Genomic DNA, 17,631 nt, shown 5'->3' with positions numbered 1-17,631 from the left:
CTATCTGCTGTTTGGCATCTGCTGGACCCTGTTGTAGATTAACAGCGGGGTCATCTCTGGATTGTTAATGATCAACAACCAAGGTCGATAGAGTCAGTTTACCTACAATAATTCACTGGTTCAAGAGTGCGCAACTTCTCTCGTCCCAGATCTGTCTCCCGCACCTGCTTCTGTACAGGAAATACCAAGCTGCCTGGGGAAACTGTTATAATCATAATTTTTCATATCACCCATCTACTGTCGGGGTACCCTACGCCAGGAAAACAGCCAGGCATTTAGACCTGACATGAATCATGCATTCCAGTCATTCCACAGAATTCAAAGCTGGGCTAATCAGTCATTAGTTTTCTCTTCCCTCAGCCACCAATTACTAGCTGCTGGTCAACGTAAATCCACATCTTTATTTTAGGGTTTACATTCTGTGATTTCAGCCTCTGCCTTTTCCTTCAGCATGGTCATTATACCCCAATGCCTCATCTGGTCATTTACCTTCATGCCCACATAAACTCACTTCCCCACCCCTAATAGATCTGCTCATATTTACGTTCTCTGTACAGCCCTTAACCACACTTTACGCTTTGGCATGTGCATTAGCAAAATGATTGTTTAGTTAAACCATGTCAACACAACCTTGCATCGCAGACAGCTGGATGACTAGCTCCAAAGAAGAGCCATCAAACTCAGCACTTAAGACACCAGTGATGAGCGCATTATAAATGCAGTCAAACTGGGAAGAGTCACATGACATACATAATTATTTGTAATCTATGCTTATTTCTCTTTAAAAAACAAATACCCTTGGCTATGTTATTAACAGATTGCTAGAGGTTTTAAAAGTCTATTTTTGCCACTAAATTTCTTACTGCATCTCAACTTGTACAATAAAGTTTCACTTTAGACTTTTGTCATCAACAATTATAGAGATGTTTATCCTTTGTAACAAACCTAATTTATATTTCCACACAAACAGAATAAATCCTATCCATACGTATAACACATTTTCCATCTCTCACCTACAAATATAACCTTATTTAAACTGCAAATAATGAAGCGGGCCTCTAGATCAGAGTTGGGCAAACTACGGCCCACGGGACCGTCCTACCCGGCCCTTGAGCTCCCTTCTGGTGAGGCTAGCCCCGGGCCCCTCCCCATGGGCAGTGCTCTAGACAGTGGGGCTGCATGCTCCTGCAGGGCAGTGCGGCAACGTGTCTGGCTCCGGCTGTGCGGTGCATCTGGCTCCGGCCGGCTGGCGCGGCTGCCGGACATGCTGCTCTGAGGGACATGGGAAGGGGGCTGGAGCCGGGGTGAGGGGTCCCAAGGGGCGGTTGGATAGGTGTGGGAGTCCCAGGGGGCCTGTCAGGGGGTGGAGGTGTGGATAAGGGTCGGGGTAGTCAGGGGACAGGGAGCAGAAGGGGTTGGATAGGGGCGGGGGGGGTCCTGGGAGGGGGCAGTCAGGGGACAAGGAGCAGGGGGCTTTGGATGGGTGGGAGGTTTTGAGGGGGGCACTCAGGGGGCGGGAAGTGGGAGGGGTCAGATAGGGGGTGGGGGCCAGGCTGTTTGGGGAGGCACAGACTTCCCTACAGAGCTGTCCATACAGTTTTGCAACCCCAATGTGGCCTCCGGCCAAAAAGTTTGCTCATCCCTGCTCTAGATAGTAACACCACAATTAACAATTAGGAAGGCCAACTCAATAGTGTAAAGGTACTTCCCTGCTATTATTGTTCTGTCTATAAATCATGTAAGTAATATGTATGCTATACGTCACTTTCTAACTCTATGGTATTATTATTTATACACATTTCCTGCCCTTTACAGCTTAGTCTGAACAAAATACACCAAGTCACTAGATAGGAGTTCAAAGGAGGCTAAGTGTGGAGGAGAAAGAGGAAAGACTGCTTGAGGAAGATTTCTACACACTTCTACAGCACCATAGTACCCATGTGCCTCACAAACTTCACCACAGATGTCGTGCAATGGGACTCAGGCACAGGGTGATAAGTGACTTGCTCAAGGTCAGACAAGAAGTCTGTGGCAAAGCACCTAACCAAACGTGAATCTCCCGAGTCCCAGGCTAGTTCCTCAGGCTTATTTAAACTCCAAAGATCTGTTTCCATGGACGCTAAGGAGAGTAGAAGCGTTCCTGCTAAGGGTTTTATAAAGCCACTTTTGCTTAAAAGTGAACCAAAATCTTGCACTGAGCCTACCTGAGAGAACCCATGGAACACACACAAATACACCAACATAGAGGGTGCTTGGCGAGTCAAGCTCACAGAGAGGAAGGAAATTTTCAGGTAAAGAGCCTCTGCACCTCAGGAAGTTAATGAAGTGTAACAGACTCCTACTATGCAAATGTTCTTTAATGGAATTTCCTTTCCTATCATGGTGAATTACCGCGCTCTGTGTCTAACTGTTGGAAGAGATTTTGTTTTTGCATAATCACTTCCATGTGGGTGAACAAATCCCGCCACAAGCATCAGGCTGTGGAATTACTCAGCGCACAACGAAGAGCAGGAAGAGTGGAAATGAGACAGCAACTGAGCCAGCTTTCAGGGGAGACAACGTTATCTCGTGGTCTGAATGCACTATTGGGATGTGGGATCAGCTGGGCCCTATTCTCAACCTGTCCACAGCTGACTTTGCCCAAATCACTGTACCACAGTGCCTCAGTTTTCCGCACCTATATGACTGAGTTGATTATCACCCACCTCCCAGGACCATTGAAGGTAAGTGCTTCTACAATAGCTTGAAGGTGTAAAATGTATTAAAAGTCGATCAAGAGTCAGAAGTGGCGGAAAGCACGAAAAAGTATCAGTTCCACGGGGTTTTGGTAATACATGGTCTCACTAAAAACATCACCCAGCATGATGGCTCTGACTCTCCAATGCCAGCCGTCCCTGTGGTACGACAGCGTGAGCAAGTGTTCTTTGAACTACTACACGTTTAGTACGTGCAGCAACAGTAAAGTGATTATTGCCCCCCCTCCCCCCCCAGTTTAGGGTTTAGTAAAGCCATGTTAACGCTCCACAGTTAGCGTGAGCATTCAATACATGTTATTGAGGCCATTCAGTTTCTGTTTTGATTTTGTAGGTCATCTTTCACATAACAGTGCAATTTTTTGAATTGACCATTACGCCCAGCCTTTATCGGGGCATCTTACTGAGCCCAGTTTAAAAGCAGACAAAGAGGAAAGGCATTTACTTTTTGTTGTAAATTTAAACAAACCAATACATTCTAGACATTCATTGGACAGATCATTCTCTGGACTGAACGCATCCAAAGAAAAAAGGAATTAGATGGGCAGCTCAGCTGAAGTTAAAACAGTTGTTTCCAAAGAAACTAAGAAGTGGCTAAATCTAAAGATTTGGCGTTTTGCATAGCAGCCCCCCAAAACAGGGTTTTACAAAGCAATTGCTCTCACAAGGAAAACTGAAGCATTCTACTTTAAAACATCTATCGCTGATGTGTCATTTTCAATATCTGCTGTCCTTTGTTCCATGTTACTAAGCGATATTTGCCTAAAACACGGTGGGACGTAGGCAGGCCAGATGCCAGCTCTTGCCCAGGCTGCAGACATTAGCTAAGAATTAACAAACTCATAGCTGGAGACTGGCCAGTTCACCTGTACGTTTGTTTTGCTCAAAATAGGTATCAGTCTTGTAAGAATGCATCCAGTGTTTAGACTACGAAATGCTTGCATGCATTAGTCTCACGTAATGTGTGTATTCCAGGCTATAAGAAAATATGTCAGTTTTGCTTTATAACTTTGAAAATGTTTGCTCTGAAGTTGTGAACCCAGGCACTGAAATCGTCTCCCGCACCCATCCAGAAGGACTATCAAAATCAGATGGGCCATCAAGGAACATCCCAATATAGAGAATTGGTTACTGGCCCTGTTGCACCATGGAAGTGCTGTGGGCAAGGAAGCTTGTCCTGTGGACTTGGAAGCTGAATGAAGGAAATAAAACAAAGTCAGAGGAAAATTTTCCATCTTGCTGACTGTTTGAACTCTGACAGTGCTAGAGACAAACTAAAGCCAGAGATCTTGAGCCCGCCCTGAGACACACTTTAAATTGCCAGATCACTACAACTCTGTCACTCTCAGGATTTAGGCGATAACTCACTTGTGTGTGTGTGTGTCTGTGCGTGTTTACCTGCTTTAACCTGTAAATAACTCATTTCTTTTTCCTAATAAACCTTTAGAGAGTTTATTACAGGATTGGCTAAAGGTGTTTTCTTTGATGTAAGATCAAGAGCACCAACTGATTTGGGGTAAGTGACTGGAAGCAATCGGAACATTTGGTTTAAGTGATCACTTATCATTACGCCAGTTTGTCTGGGTGGCAAGATGGACTGGCGAGTCTAAGAGAACTCTGTCTGTGAACCCATGATAAGACTGTTTTCGTGATCCAGAAGTTCACATTTGTTACTGGCTTGGTGAAATCTAATTATAGAGCACACCACCAGTTCAGGGTGTCTGCCCTGTTTTTGACAGTCTGCCCTAAGGAAGGCACTCAGTCGTGAGCCACTCCAGACAGCATGACACAAGGATCTTTTAAGATTTCATCCATACTTTAAGTCAGAAGCTTCCATTTGCAATGACCTAATCTGTGCCATGAGAACATCTGTGAGGTCATAAAAATACAGGCACTCTTATGAGTTCATAAGTACATAAAGATTAGTACATTCACCTTTCACTTTTACAGACTAACATTTAAGTTGGTCTTCAGGCACAAATGAAATGCCAAGGACTAAAGTGCTGTTGATAGGAGCCCCAGGAAGAGACAAAACAGGGCACTACTGGTCAGGATTCATAGAGCTATTTGAGAGCGTCTTGTATATCACTTGCATGCTCCAATTAGCTCTTTTAACCCTTCAATTTCCTGAGCAAAAATCTTAGTAATAAAGGGCAAGGAGTCTGGTAAGAGTTTACAGAAGGATAAAACTATTTTAGAAATATTTTACAATCCATATTAGCAGGTGTCTTGAAGTTTCCTGGAGAAAGACACAGTTTACAGGGATTCAGTGGAACCCATTACAGGCAGAATCACCCATGCAGTTTATTCCACTTCTGACAAAGGATATTATGCAATGTTCCTTTACTACGATGTGTAGTAGACTAATGAAAAATCATTCTCCACTACACACCCACACGCTTAAAATATTAATTAGTTCCAGCACATAATGGAGCCTTCTTCATAGAAAAACACAGTAGGTGTAATAAAAAGACATCTATTGTTTTCATGACAACAGGAGGCTGCATAACTGAGAAGCCATCAGTAAACCCCTTGGTGCAAAGATCTCGTCTTTTTTTTTTTTTTTGGTTAAACATCTTTAAGAGCCTTTGTTAACAGGCCCACAGCTACCTAACGTGACACTGGATCTTTTTTTGCTATGATTTCTGGGGCTATTACATTCTGAGGGAACAGCGAAAGGGCAAAAAGACTAAGCAGTCAACTCTAGTGTAAATTAGAGAGTCAAAAACAGCATAAGCTTAGGGCAAGTCTACGCTATCGCGCTACACCGGCACAGCTGTAGCATGCCTGGTAAAGATGCACTATGCTGATGGGAGAGCGCTCTCCTGTCAGCATAATTACTCCACCTCAACGAGAGGCAGAAGCTATGTCGGCGGGAGAGCAACTCCCACCAACATAGCACAGTGTGGACACCGCTTTAAGTTGATGTAACTTACGCCGCTTAGTGGGGTGGCCTTTTCACACCCCTGAGCAACGTAAGTTACATCGATTTAAGTGGTAATGTAGACAAGCCCTCAGTTAGGAGGAAGATAATCAAACATTCCAATTTAGGGTATTGTCACATGTCACCATTCAGCCAATCACTATGTATAAAAATATCCCCTCATGTTCGATACAGGGTAACAGTAGTTAGATGTAAAAAAAAATCTCTCATAAAACCCATGCCTGCAAAGATACCAATAGGCATCTAGAGCAACAGAAGAAAAAATGCCTTATTGGAATTACTAGGGCCAACTGATAGCTTTAAAACAGAGGGGAAATGGCATGAACAAGAAATTTAAATGGAACCTAACCCCCCCCTATTTACATTAGATCCTTGGGGTCTTGCAGTAAAGGTTGTGAGTAGGGAGTAGTTCTCTGCATAGTTCAAACTAATCAACAGCATTCCTTTTCACTGGCCATCCAGGAAAATTGCATGTATACCAGGCTGGAGGCAATCCACAGCAGATAATACCTGGAAAAGCTAACGGAATGTAAGAAATTGGAGTCTAAAAAATCCACCTGGCTCCTGTGAGTTTAAAGTACAATACCACTGTGTGTTCCATTTACATTAATTCTTATGGGGAAATTGGATTTGCTTAACATCGTTTTGCTTAAAGTCACATTTTTCAAGACCATAACTACAACTTTAAGCAAGGAGTTACTGTAGTGGAATGGGGGCTGGGAGGAGAGGTGCGCACAAAATGGTATCTAACTTAATGAGGGATCCACAATCTGGAAGAGTTTGAGAAAGACTGGAATAAGGAATGGCGTTTCAAGCCCCTGATTTTAGCAATCCAGACAAACCCTGTATGTTGGTGCAGAAATGAAAGGGCATGAGCCCTCAATGGGCACCTTGTACCCTAGCAGGGTGCGCTTGTGCCAGACACACAGCTCAACTTCTGCCCCAGAAACCTTGTGTTCAGAGAGATGATCATGAGGAGCAGTGACAGACTTCCCCAAACCCAGCTTAGAATAATCAGAGATTTGACAGATCGAGTCAAATCAGCACTTCTTTGTCTAATCGCATCTAAAACAAGCTGCCACCTGCTGCTGAAACAGCACCATGGTCTATTGAGCAACCTGAATTGCAGCAGCAGTGATTCTCAGATGAGAAAACAAGTTGGAAGAGAAGTGTTGCAAGCCTGGTACAATGTTAAAGTTATCTTACAGGTTTCTCTTGGCAATGATCATTTGAATACTGCTGTTTGTTAATCATGCACTTTTCCATTAGACAAATAGAGGTGTCAAATACCCAGCTTATTTATGTGGCCCTAATGACACATTCAGATTCTTTCATTTTAAAATTAAAGTTTCTAGACACTATGGTTGTGAAATTATTTTTTCAAACATGAGCCAAATGTAAAAACTGATGTAGTGTTGTCGGCCTGAGGCCATGTCTACACTACAAAATTAAGCTGACTTAACTTACGTCAGCATACAGCCGCCACAGTAATTACATTGTTTTGTACGTGTCTACACTTTGCTCCTTGTGTTGGAGGTGCATGTCCTCACCAGGAGCGCCTGTAGCGATTGCGCTGTCAGCGTGGGACAGCTCCTGAAAGCCAGTAACAGTCAACGAAAGCAACGCAGTGCCTACAGTGACACCGCGTCAACCTAACTACATCAACCTTGACTCTACGCCACGCATGGAGGTCGAGCTATTAAGTTGGCGTAGGTCGATGAAAGGCAGCTTACATCAACCTAACTCTGTAGTGCAGACCGGGCCTGAGTATGCAAACAGCGAAACCAATATTCCCACTGTTATTACTGCTTGCTGTGCGCTCCACAATATCTGTGAGAGTAAGGGGGAGACGTTTATGGCGGGGTGGGAGGTTGAGGCAAATCGCCTGGCTGCTGGTTATGCACAGCCAGACACCAGGGCGGTTAGAAGAGCACAGGAGGGCGCGGTGTGCATCAGAGAAGCTTTGAAAACCAGTTTCATGACTGGCCAGGCTACGGTGTGAAAGGTCTGTTTGTTTCTCCTTGATGAAACCCCCCGCCCCTTGGTTCACTCTACATCCCTGTAAGCTAACCACCCTCCCCACCTCCCTTCGATCACCGCTTGCAGAGGCAATAAAGTCATTGTTGCTTCACATTCATGCATTCTTTATTCATTCATCACACAAATAGGGGGATAACTACCAAGGTAGCCCAGGAGGGGTGGTGGAGGAGGGAAGGACAAGGCCACAGAGCACTTTAAAAATTTAAAACTTTAAAACTTATTGAATGTCAGCCTTCTGTTGCTTGGGCAATCCTCTGGGGTGGAGTGGCCGGGGGGCCAGAGGCCCCCTCACCGCGTTCTTGGGCGTCTGGGTGAGGAGGCTATGGAACTTGGGGAGGAGGGCGGTTGGTTACACAGGGGCTGTAGCGGCGGTCTGTGCTCCTGCTGCCTTTCCTGCAGCTCAACCATACGCTGGAGCATATTGGTTTGATCCTCCAGCAGCCTCAGCATTGAATCCTGCCTCCTCTCATCACGCTGCCGCCACCTTTCAGCTTCAGCCCTCTCTTCAGCCCGGCACTTACTCTCTTCAGCCCGCCACCTCTCCTCCCGGTCATTTTGTGCTTTCCTGCACTCCAACATTGTCTGCCTCCACGCATTCGTCTGTGCTCTGTCAGTGTGGGAGGACAGCATGAGCTCAGAGAACATTTCATCACGAGTGTGTTTTTTTTTGCCTTCTAATCTTCACTAGCCTCTGGGACGGAGAAGATCCTTTGATCCTTGAAACACATGCAGCTGGTGGAGAAAAAAAAAGGGATAGTGGTATATAAAAAGACACATTTTATAGAACAATGGGTACACTCTTGCACGGTAAACCTTGCTGTTAACATTACATACATAACACATATGCTTTCGTTCCAAGGTCACATTTTGCCTCCCCGCAGCGCGTGGCTAGCCCCTCCTTCCTCCCCGTGGCTAACAGCGGGGAACATTTCTGTTCAACCACAAGCAAACAGCCCAGCAGGAACGGGCACCTCTGAATGTCCCCTTAGAAAAGCACCCTATTTCAACCAGCTGACCATGAATGATATCACTCTCCTGAGGATAACACAGAGAGATAAAGAACGGATGTTGTTTGAACGCCAGCAAACATACACTGCAATGCTTTGTTCTACAGTGATTCCCAAGTACGTGCTACTGGCCTGGAGTGGTAAAGTGTCCTACCATGGTGGATGGAATAAGGCTGCCCTCCCCAGAAACCTTTTGCAAAGGCTTTGGGAGTATATCCAGGAGAGCCACGAATGCCAGGGCAAATTAATCATTAAACATGCTTGCTTTTAAACCATGTATAGTATTTTAAAAGGTACACTCACCAGAGGTCCCTTCTCCGCCTGGCGGGTCCGGGAGGCAGCCTTGGGTGGGTTCGGGGGGTACTGGCTCCAGGTCCAGGGTGAGAAACAGTTCCTGGCTGTCGGGAAAACCGGTTTCTCCACTTGCTTGCTGTGAGTTATCTTCCTCATCCCCAAAACCTGCTTCTGTGTTGCCTCCATCTCCATTGAAGGAGTCAAACAACACGGCTGGGGTAATGGTGGCTAAACCCCCTAAAATGGCATGCAGCTCATCATAGAAGTGGCATGTTTGGGGCTCGGACCCTGAGCGGCCGTTTGCCTCTCTGGTTTTCTGGTAGGCTTGCCTCAGCTCCTTAAGTTTCACGCGGCACTGCTTCGGGTCCCTGTTATGGCCTCTGTCCTTCATGCCCTGGGAGATTTTGACAAATGTTTTGGCATTTCGAAAACTGGAATGGAGTTCTGATAGCACGGATTCCTCTCCCCATACAGCGATCAGATCCCGTACCTCCCGTTCGGTCCATGCTGGAGCTCTTTTGAGATTCTGGGACTCCATCATGGTCACCTCTGCTGATGAGCTCTGCATGGTCACCTGCAGCTTGCCACGCTGGCCAAACAGGAAACTGAAATTCAAAAGTTCGCAGGCCTTTTCCTGTCTACCTGGTCAGTGCATCTGAGTTGAGAGTGTTGTCCAGAGCGGTCACAATGGAGCACTCTGGGATAGCTCCCGGAGGCCAATACCATCTAATTGCATCCACATACCCCAAACTCGACCCAGCAAGGCCGATTTCAGCGCTAATCCCCTTGTCGGGGGTGGAGTAAGGAAATCGATTTTAAGAACCCTTTAAGTCAAAAAAAAGGGCTTCGTCATGTGGACGGGTGCAGGGTTAGATCGATTTAACGCTGCTAAATTTGACCTCAACTCCTAGTGTAGACCAGGGCTCAGACAGCACAACTTTGTTCACGGCCACCACACAGACAATACACTGGTGAATGCTGCTTTACAAAATATTCTTGTGTATTCTTCATTTAGATGTACGTAACCCACACTACTCAGTGTAAGGAATGCAAAATCTATTTATTTATGTAAATCTTTTTCTAAAGCAGAGGGAAATGGGTGAAAAGTCTCAATCTGTGCAGACTGGGGAACATTTTAGGGTTTAATTCAATAGTATGAATTTTGTACTCACTGGACTGGTCACATGCTTTGAGCATGGCAACAGCAGCACTGTATACATCTAAAAACTCCTATTCTGTTATTAACTTTAACAGGGATTCTAGCATTTTCCTCTGAAGGATCTGCTATGGGCCACACTCAGATACTGGACTAGAGGGACCACTTGCCTGATGCAGTGTGGCAATTCCTATGTTGTAGTTAGCGTGTTCAGGCTTCAGGGGTTTTATTCTTTTTCAGATAGTGAATTAAATGATCTTGAAAGATAATGGATGGCAGTCCTAGAGACTGATTTTCCATTTCTCCACATAAAAGAAACAGTCCAGGTAGCAGCAAGCCAATTCTTCGCCCCACCAATGCGTGTCAAGCCTGATGTAGAGTGACCACTCTCTGGGAATTAGAAGGGAGCACAACGTCCATGATTCGGTCAGTGCTTGGACTCTTGATTGAGAGCATCAATAAGGGTGCCAATTGCTGCTGTAGATTTTGTGATGTCGACACATCCACCAGACACTGGACTGAAATCCAAACTCATTTTGCTTAGGCTACTAAAAAAGTTGTAACAATTTTTTGCTACCACCATCCTGGGCGACATCTGAATTAGCAGCCTAATGACAGTATCTGTCTTGCAGTAATCTCTCTACAGCTCACATACCTGTAGCATCGAAGGGTGAATGCTATGCCACCCTGTTACTCTGATTTATAGGTTCAAATCAGTATTTCTCTATTATAACCACCTCTACATTTTGTGTGTGTACAGATCCCTGATTGTGGGACCTAGAAGTTACTGTAACACAATAAATAATATCTCCAAGCAGCAAAAACATAAGCTCCCTGAGCAATATTAATTTGTAGCATGCGTATTTTAGCTAAGATTCCTGCTTCACAACAGTGCTAGCCAGCCTTGCATTAGAGTGAATTGCGAGACTGATAGCTGTGGGAACATCTCAAATTAACAAATATTTCCTATGGCACCTCAGTGGAGAACACAGAACTATTTATAGGGCCACTCCTGGCATGCAAGGATGACTAGTGCCAAGTCATCTAAACAAATATTTAGGGTGAGAAGAACTGGACTAGATGACTCACTTGACGCACCTTTCCACCCAAAGGCATACGACGTGAATGGAGATTAGCAAACTATGGTTGGGTTGGACTTCAACTCCCCTTTGTATGTGACACAGTCTATAGCCTAGGCACCCATTTATACAGAGCTGCTGCTTCTGCCTCCTGTGGGGGATGAAGGCTCATGGGATTGGCGCCACAAGCTGGTATAGTTTTCGGGCCCCCCCATCCCATCGCCCCACGACCCTCACAGCTCCGCATCCCGTTCCCCGCCCCATCCCGTGTCACACTCCCTCCCCGCACATCGGGCCCCCCCATCCCATCGCCCCACGACCCTCACAGCTCCGCATCCCGTTCCCCGCCCCATCCCGTGTCACATCCCCCCCAGCAAATCCGGCCCCCCCTCCCATCGCCCCACGACCCTCACAGCTCCGCATCCCGTTCCCCGCCCCATCCCGTGTCACCCCCCCCGCACATCGGGCCCCCCATCCCATCACCCCACAACCCTCACAGCTCCGCATCCCGTTCCCCACCCCATCCCGTGTCACACTCCCCCCCCCGCACATCGGGCCCCCCATCCCATCGCCCCACGACCCTCACAGCTCCGCATCCCGTTCCCCGCCCCATCCCGTGTCACATCCCCCCCAGCAAATCCGGCCCCCCCTCCCATCGCCCCACGACCCTCACAGCTCCGCATCCCGTTCCCCGCCCCATCCCGTGTCACATCCCCCCCAGCACATCGGGCCCCCCCATCCCATCGCCCCACGACCCTCACAGCTCCGCATCCCGTTCCCCACCCCATCCCGTGTCACACTCCCCCCCCCGCACATCGGGCCCCCCCATCCCATCGCCCCACGACCCTCACAGCTCCGCATCCCGTTCCCCGCCCCATCCCCCCATCCCGTGTCACCCCCCCCGCACATCGGGCCCCCCATCCCATCACCCCACAACCCTCACAGCTCCGCATCCCGTTCCCCACCCCATCCCGTGTCACACTCCCCCCCCCCGCACATCGGGCCCCCCATCCCATCGCCCCACGACCCTCACAGCTCCGCATCCCGTTCCCCGCCCCATCCCGTGTCACATCCCCCCCAGCACATCGGGCCCCCCCATCCCATCGCCCCACGACCCTCACAGCTCCGCATCCCGTTCCCCACCCCATCCCGTGTCACACTCCCCCCCCCGCACATCGGGCCCCCCATCCCATCGCCCCACGACCCTCACAGCTCCGCATCCCGTTCCCCGCCCCATCCCCCCATCCCGTGTCACATCCCCCCCGGCGGGGCTCCCCCCCATCCCATGTGCCCCCCACATCGGGCCCCCCCATTCCCAGTGCCCCCCCGTGGCTCCCCCCGGCCGGTCGCCGCCCCGGTACCTTGAGGGTCACGTCGCAGAGCTTGCCCTGCCTCCGGATCTCGCCCATCACCCCGTAGCCGCGGCTGGGCAAGTCCCCCACCGAGAAATGCACCAGGTCCTCGGGGTCCAGCTCCGGCTCGGCCGCCGCCTCCAGCATCTTCCCCGCGCGCCGGCCCGGGCCCCGGCCGCCGCAGCGAGGGCAAGGCGCGAGGAGAGAGGCGCCGCCCTCCGCGCCAGCGCCGCCCTGGCCCCTCCCGGCCGCCGTAGCCAACCAGAGCCCGCTGGCCCCCGCCGGAAACGGCCTCCCCTCACTTCCGCCTTCTCCCGCAGCACTTCCGGACGTGGTGGGAAGTGGCGGTAGTCATGGTAACGGTGTGTACACCCCCCGGCCCCAGCCGCGCCCCGGAGCCTACGGCGCGGCGGGAGCTGGCAGCGGCGGGAGTCGGCGGCGGCGGGAAGAGCGGCCGGTCCCAGTTCAGTACCGGGTGCCCGGGCCCCTGCCTGGTGCTGCACGGGCCCTCCCCCCTTCCCGTCTCTCCGTGTCCTCCCCCTCTCCCCGTCCCGTCTCCCCATCTCCCTCCCCAGCCCCTCCCCCTCCCCCCTCCCCCTCTCCCCGTCCCGTCTCCCCATCCCCCCAATTCCCCCCGTCCCCTCCCCTCCCCGTCTCCCCACCACCCTCCCCCCCAACTCACTCCTCCCCCTCCCCCCTTCCCGTCTCTCCGTGCCCTCCCCCTCCCCATCCCGTCTCCCCATCCCCCCAATTCCCCCCGGCCCCTTCCCCTCTCCCCATTCCCCTCTCCCTATCCTCCCCATTCCTCCATACTCACCTCCCAGCCCCCCCTTCCCCAGCCTCCTCTTCCTATCCCCCGTTCCCTCTCCCCGTCCCTATCCCCCCAGCCTCATCCCTACCTCCCAGCCATCCCCATCCCTCTGTTGTCATCCCCATCCCAACTCCACCACATTGTCATCCCTGTCACCGACCCCATCCCCATCTCCCAGCCACCCCCATCCTGTCCCCACCCTGTCTCCCTGTTCTCATCCCCATCTCCCTGTCACTGTCCCCATCCCCGCAGCCATCCCTGTCCCCTGTCATCATCCCCACCTCTCAGCCATCACAATTATTGCCTCCACTTCCCCACTGTCCTCATCTCAGCTATTCCCATCTCCGTCCCCACATCCCAACCATCTCTGTATCACCACCACCAGCCCCGCTCCCACCTATCCCTGTATTGCTACTGGTTTTGTTCCCTCATCCCAGCCATCCCTGTGTTGCCACTGTCTGTGCATCTCACTGTCTCTGCATGATCACCACCACCCCCACACATCCCAACCAACCCCTCATCATCACCTCGTCCAACCTCACTTGCTCGATCACACCATCTTCCTCCCCATGTCCCAGCCATCTCCTATCTCATATTACCATTGCTCCTATGTCACCACCATCCTCATCCCTGTATCATCTCTGCCTCCATCCCCAATGTATCAGCTGTCCCTGATCTCACCTTGCCATGGCTCCTGCATCCTCATGTTCTCATCCCTGCATCACCTCCATTTCTGTACCCACATCCCAACGATCCTCATGCCATCTCTAACCCCACAGCCCTGTGTCACCATTGTCTCTGTAACCATGTCCTAGGCATTTAAAAAATCTGGTTGACTGCATGGCTTGGGAGATTGGTGATGGACTATGGAGCCTTGCACTTCTAGGCCACTGGTTAAAACCTGTCTGAGTGAGTGATTGCTGGCAAAGTTGAAAGGCTGTTTGGTGGCCTGTGTGGAATGACTTCGGTGGATCTCAATCCACCGGATAGGTGCCCATGTGACAAAAACAACCATCACAACTGACACTAATTGGCATCCTTGTTGCATTCACAGCAGAAAGGCCAAGGACTGAATGGGCTATGGAGACTGAACTCCCTTTCTTATCCATAGCTGAAAACTTTCTGTCAATGGTAAAGAATCACAGGAGTCACTTTCTTCTAACACTGAACAAGGAATTTTATTAGAATAAGGAAAATTGCATTAGCCCCAAGGCAATTCTCTTCCTTTCTGTGCTTCACCTTAGAGCTTCTGCTTAGAACCTTCTCCAGCTCCCTCTTCCTGCCTGGCTTCTTGCTACAGCTTTAAAGAAACAGTGCACCTATCCTCACAACCTTCTTGTCAAGGTAGAAGCCTATTGCTGTGGTACTGTGAAAGATTACAGTACCACTACCTGAACTGTACCTGTTCTCTGGATAAAGAAAGGACTTCACTCTCCAGGACCATCAGTCTTTCACTAGCACTAAATACATTTTAAAGTAATAACATAGAAACTGCATATTCATGTATATCTGTTTAATCTCCTCCAGGTGTCCCCAAAAGCTATTATCTGTATTAGTTGGTGAGTATCATGAGTCTGATGAGATGGTGAGAATTTTCCAATTTAAGGGTCTAACCTTGCAAGTCCTTAGTTGGTGAAACTGTCATTGAGTCCTGTGGCACCTTAGAGACTAACCAATTTATTTGAGCATAAGCTTTCGTGAGCTACAGCTCACTTCATCGGATGCATCCGATGAAGTGAGCTGTAGCTCACGAAAGCTTATGCTCAAATAAATTGGTTAGTCTCTAAGGTGCCACAAGTACTCCTTTTCTTTTTGCAAATACAGACTAACATGGCTGTTACTCTGAAACCTGTCATTGAGTCCTGTGGGAGTTTTGTGCATCTCAGGCTCACAGGATTGTATCCTAAATGAGATTAACAGTATGAATTAGACACCGTGCCTGACATACCACCACACTATGGTCATCGGTCGATGCAGTGTAAAGGGTTTAATAACCCTCTATGCTGAAGTATTGATAAAGAAGGAAATCTTGAGGTATTTGGATCCAGATTATGTTCGGAGTTTGGGATCTAAACTGAACTGGTTTTGGATTGGGTCATTTTAAATTCTTGAAAATCAGCTATTCTTGTGAGATTTTCAATGTCTTGGGCTAAAATTTAACAAAAATAGGTTTTTTCATGATATTTCTGCCATATTTAAACCAGAGCCAGAAAACACACTCATCTTTCTTTTTGGGATCCAGTTTGGAAACACGGTTGTAGTGGTGTGTTTGGATCCAATCCCCATTCCAAAAAATCCTATTGGATTTGGGTTCAGGGTTCCAGGTTTGGGCCTCGCTTAGTTTTAAGGAGGAATCTGAATGAAAAGAATATTGTCATTTGTTGCGTTAAGAGACAGTTAATTGAAACTAGAATTTGACCTTCCAGATGTCCTCTATTTTAGGAGTTCACACCAAAAGCATTTGCATCCAACCATTACTGAACTCTAGGCAGAGAGAACCAGGGTGCAGAATTGTGCAAAACCAAAGAGCCAAGGAAAATGACAAGGGAATAATTAGGTACAATTAAAGAGAAATCCCCCTCATATGAAATGAATACACATCCATGCCCTGGGTTGTGTTTCTTGAGCCATTCAGATTTTGTAAAGTGCTTTGAGAGCCTCACAAGAAAGGTGCTTTTCAGTGATCATGAGACAAAGAAATGTCTATATTTTATTATTCATTTAAAAAATGAATCAGATGGATAATAAATCACCTGAAGCAGTGTAAGGAATGCAGAGCCTTGTTCTACATGGTAACAGTGATGTTGTAACCCTGTGTCAGGTAATTTGATCTTAGGTGAACAATAAACAAATAATCACCCTAGAAAGCTGATATGCTAACATACAACACCCCAGGGGTATTCACCCCGTGTAATGGCCACTTTGTGCTATCTATGCCCCGGGAGGCTAAGAGCCCCTACAAAGGGGGCTGTTTTGGGATAGTCCATGAATAGGTGGGGGCAGGAGGTGGTGTGGCCAGAGCATTCCTAGTTATTCTGAATTATTCCCTTTTGCTCAAGGCCCACAGTGCCCATGCTAGTTGAAGCACAAGTTAAGGCAATTCTCAGATTGCAGGCTCTTTGGGGGCAGGACCACATTTATCTCTCTGTAAAATGCTTAGCACAAAGTGGCCATAAAATCTTAATCAGAGAATCTGGGTGTCATAGTGAAATCATCATAATAGTAATGAATGAATAATGTAGCAGCTTTTGTCCATGGATCACAAAATCCTATGTCTGATGTAAAACATTTTCATTAAAACTTTGTGGCTAAATTGTTGCTGCTGTAGCACTGCGCCTTTAACACATCCTCCTGTTACTGTAAGAATTACATGGTTGGGTCTTTGCATTTATACTCGGTGACTTCCAGTGCTCTGTTTACAGGTGAAAAGATTATTTTTCCAGCTGTCAGCATCACTTATTCATCTTGGGATCTGAAAATCAAGCTGGTCTCTCCCTGCCTCTCAATTCACGAGTGATCAAAAGTTTGCTGACAGAACCTGGGGCCAAATTCTGCACTCAGGTACACCACTGTCAAGCTGGCATAACTGCATCAATGTCAACGGTTTTCTACCAGATTTGTATCAGAGAGCAGAATCTGGCCATTAGCTGAGAGTTGCACTGATGATGCATGAGGCAGAATAGAATCCATCTCATTCTCCTATAGCTGTTTTGTTCTGCAGGACTAGCCGGAAGAGAAGCTTGTTTGTGTCAGTAAATAACTAGGACTCAGATACACAAGAAGAAATTGTAATGACTAAGAAGGTTTTTGCATGTTCATGTTCACTTTTCTGACTTTAAAAATTTCCCTGCTTAGGCTAGATGTGTGCTTATAGTTCCTCTTAATAAACCAATTAGAAACTACAGTTTAACATTTGTAAACAGTTTATTTTAAAAATTGATGACACTGCAGCCTACCTTTTGCTGATGACAGCCTTTAAACTGTATTTTAGGGAACACTGTATTTTCTTGTAAACCTGATTTTCCCTTTCCCCCCTTCTTTTAGTTACAATGAGTGCAAAAGAAAATAAAGTACATGCATTTGTGCGAGTCAAGCCAACAGCTAATTTTCCTGAAGACATGATCAAGTATGGGCCAGACAACAAGGTAAAGGAACAAGAGACATCAGGAGCATAATGGATTTAGATTCTGATTTA

General features: G+C 47.9%; 2 protein-coding genes across 8 annotated transcripts in view; one reads left to right on the top strand and one right to left on the bottom strand.

Moving 5' to 3' along the window:
• KLHL18 (kelch like family member 18) overlaps positions 1 to 12,855 on the bottom strand; it is a 39,317-nt gene extending 26,462 nt beyond the window's left edge. For both annotated transcript variants that reach the window (XM_074946462.1, XM_074946463.1), the window contains exon 1: positions 12,635 to 12,855. In XM_074946462.1, coding sequence (XP_074802563.1) covers positions 12,635 to 12,772 — 138 coding nt within the window. In that variant the 5' untranslated portion in view covers positions 12,773 to 12,855. The remainder of the gene's footprint in view (positions 1 to 12,634) is intronic.
• An 86-nt stretch (positions 12,856 to 12,941) lies between these two features.
• Positions 12,942 to 17,631, top strand: part of KIF9 (kinesin family member 9) — a 42,459-nt gene continuing 37,769 nt past the window's right edge. For 2 of the 6 annotated variants that reach the window (XM_074946456.1, XM_074946458.1), the window contains exons 1-4: positions 12,968 to 13,088; positions 14,964 to 14,995; positions 16,859 to 16,997; positions 17,481 to 17,581. In XM_074946456.1, coding sequence (XP_074802557.1) covers positions 17,486 to 17,581 — 96 coding nt within the window. In that variant the 5' untranslated portion in view covers positions 12,968 to 13,088; positions 14,964 to 14,995; positions 16,859 to 16,997; positions 17,481 to 17,485. Of the gene's footprint in view, positions 13,089 to 14,326; positions 14,346 to 14,822; positions 14,996 to 16,858; positions 16,998 to 17,480; positions 17,582 to 17,631 lie in introns of those variants that run through there. The other 4 variants (XM_074946454.1, XM_074946453.1, XM_074946455.1 and 1 more) reach the window with 4 other exon arrangements.

Source organism: Natator depressus, chromosome 2 (assembly GCF_965152275.1).
Source record: "Natator depressus isolate rNatDep1 chromosome 2, rNatDep2.hap1, whole genome shotgun sequence".
Taxonomy (NCBI): Eukaryota; Metazoa; Chordata; order Testudines; family Cheloniidae; genus Natator; species Natator depressus.
This window is presented reverse-complemented; position numbering and strand designations above follow the sequence as displayed.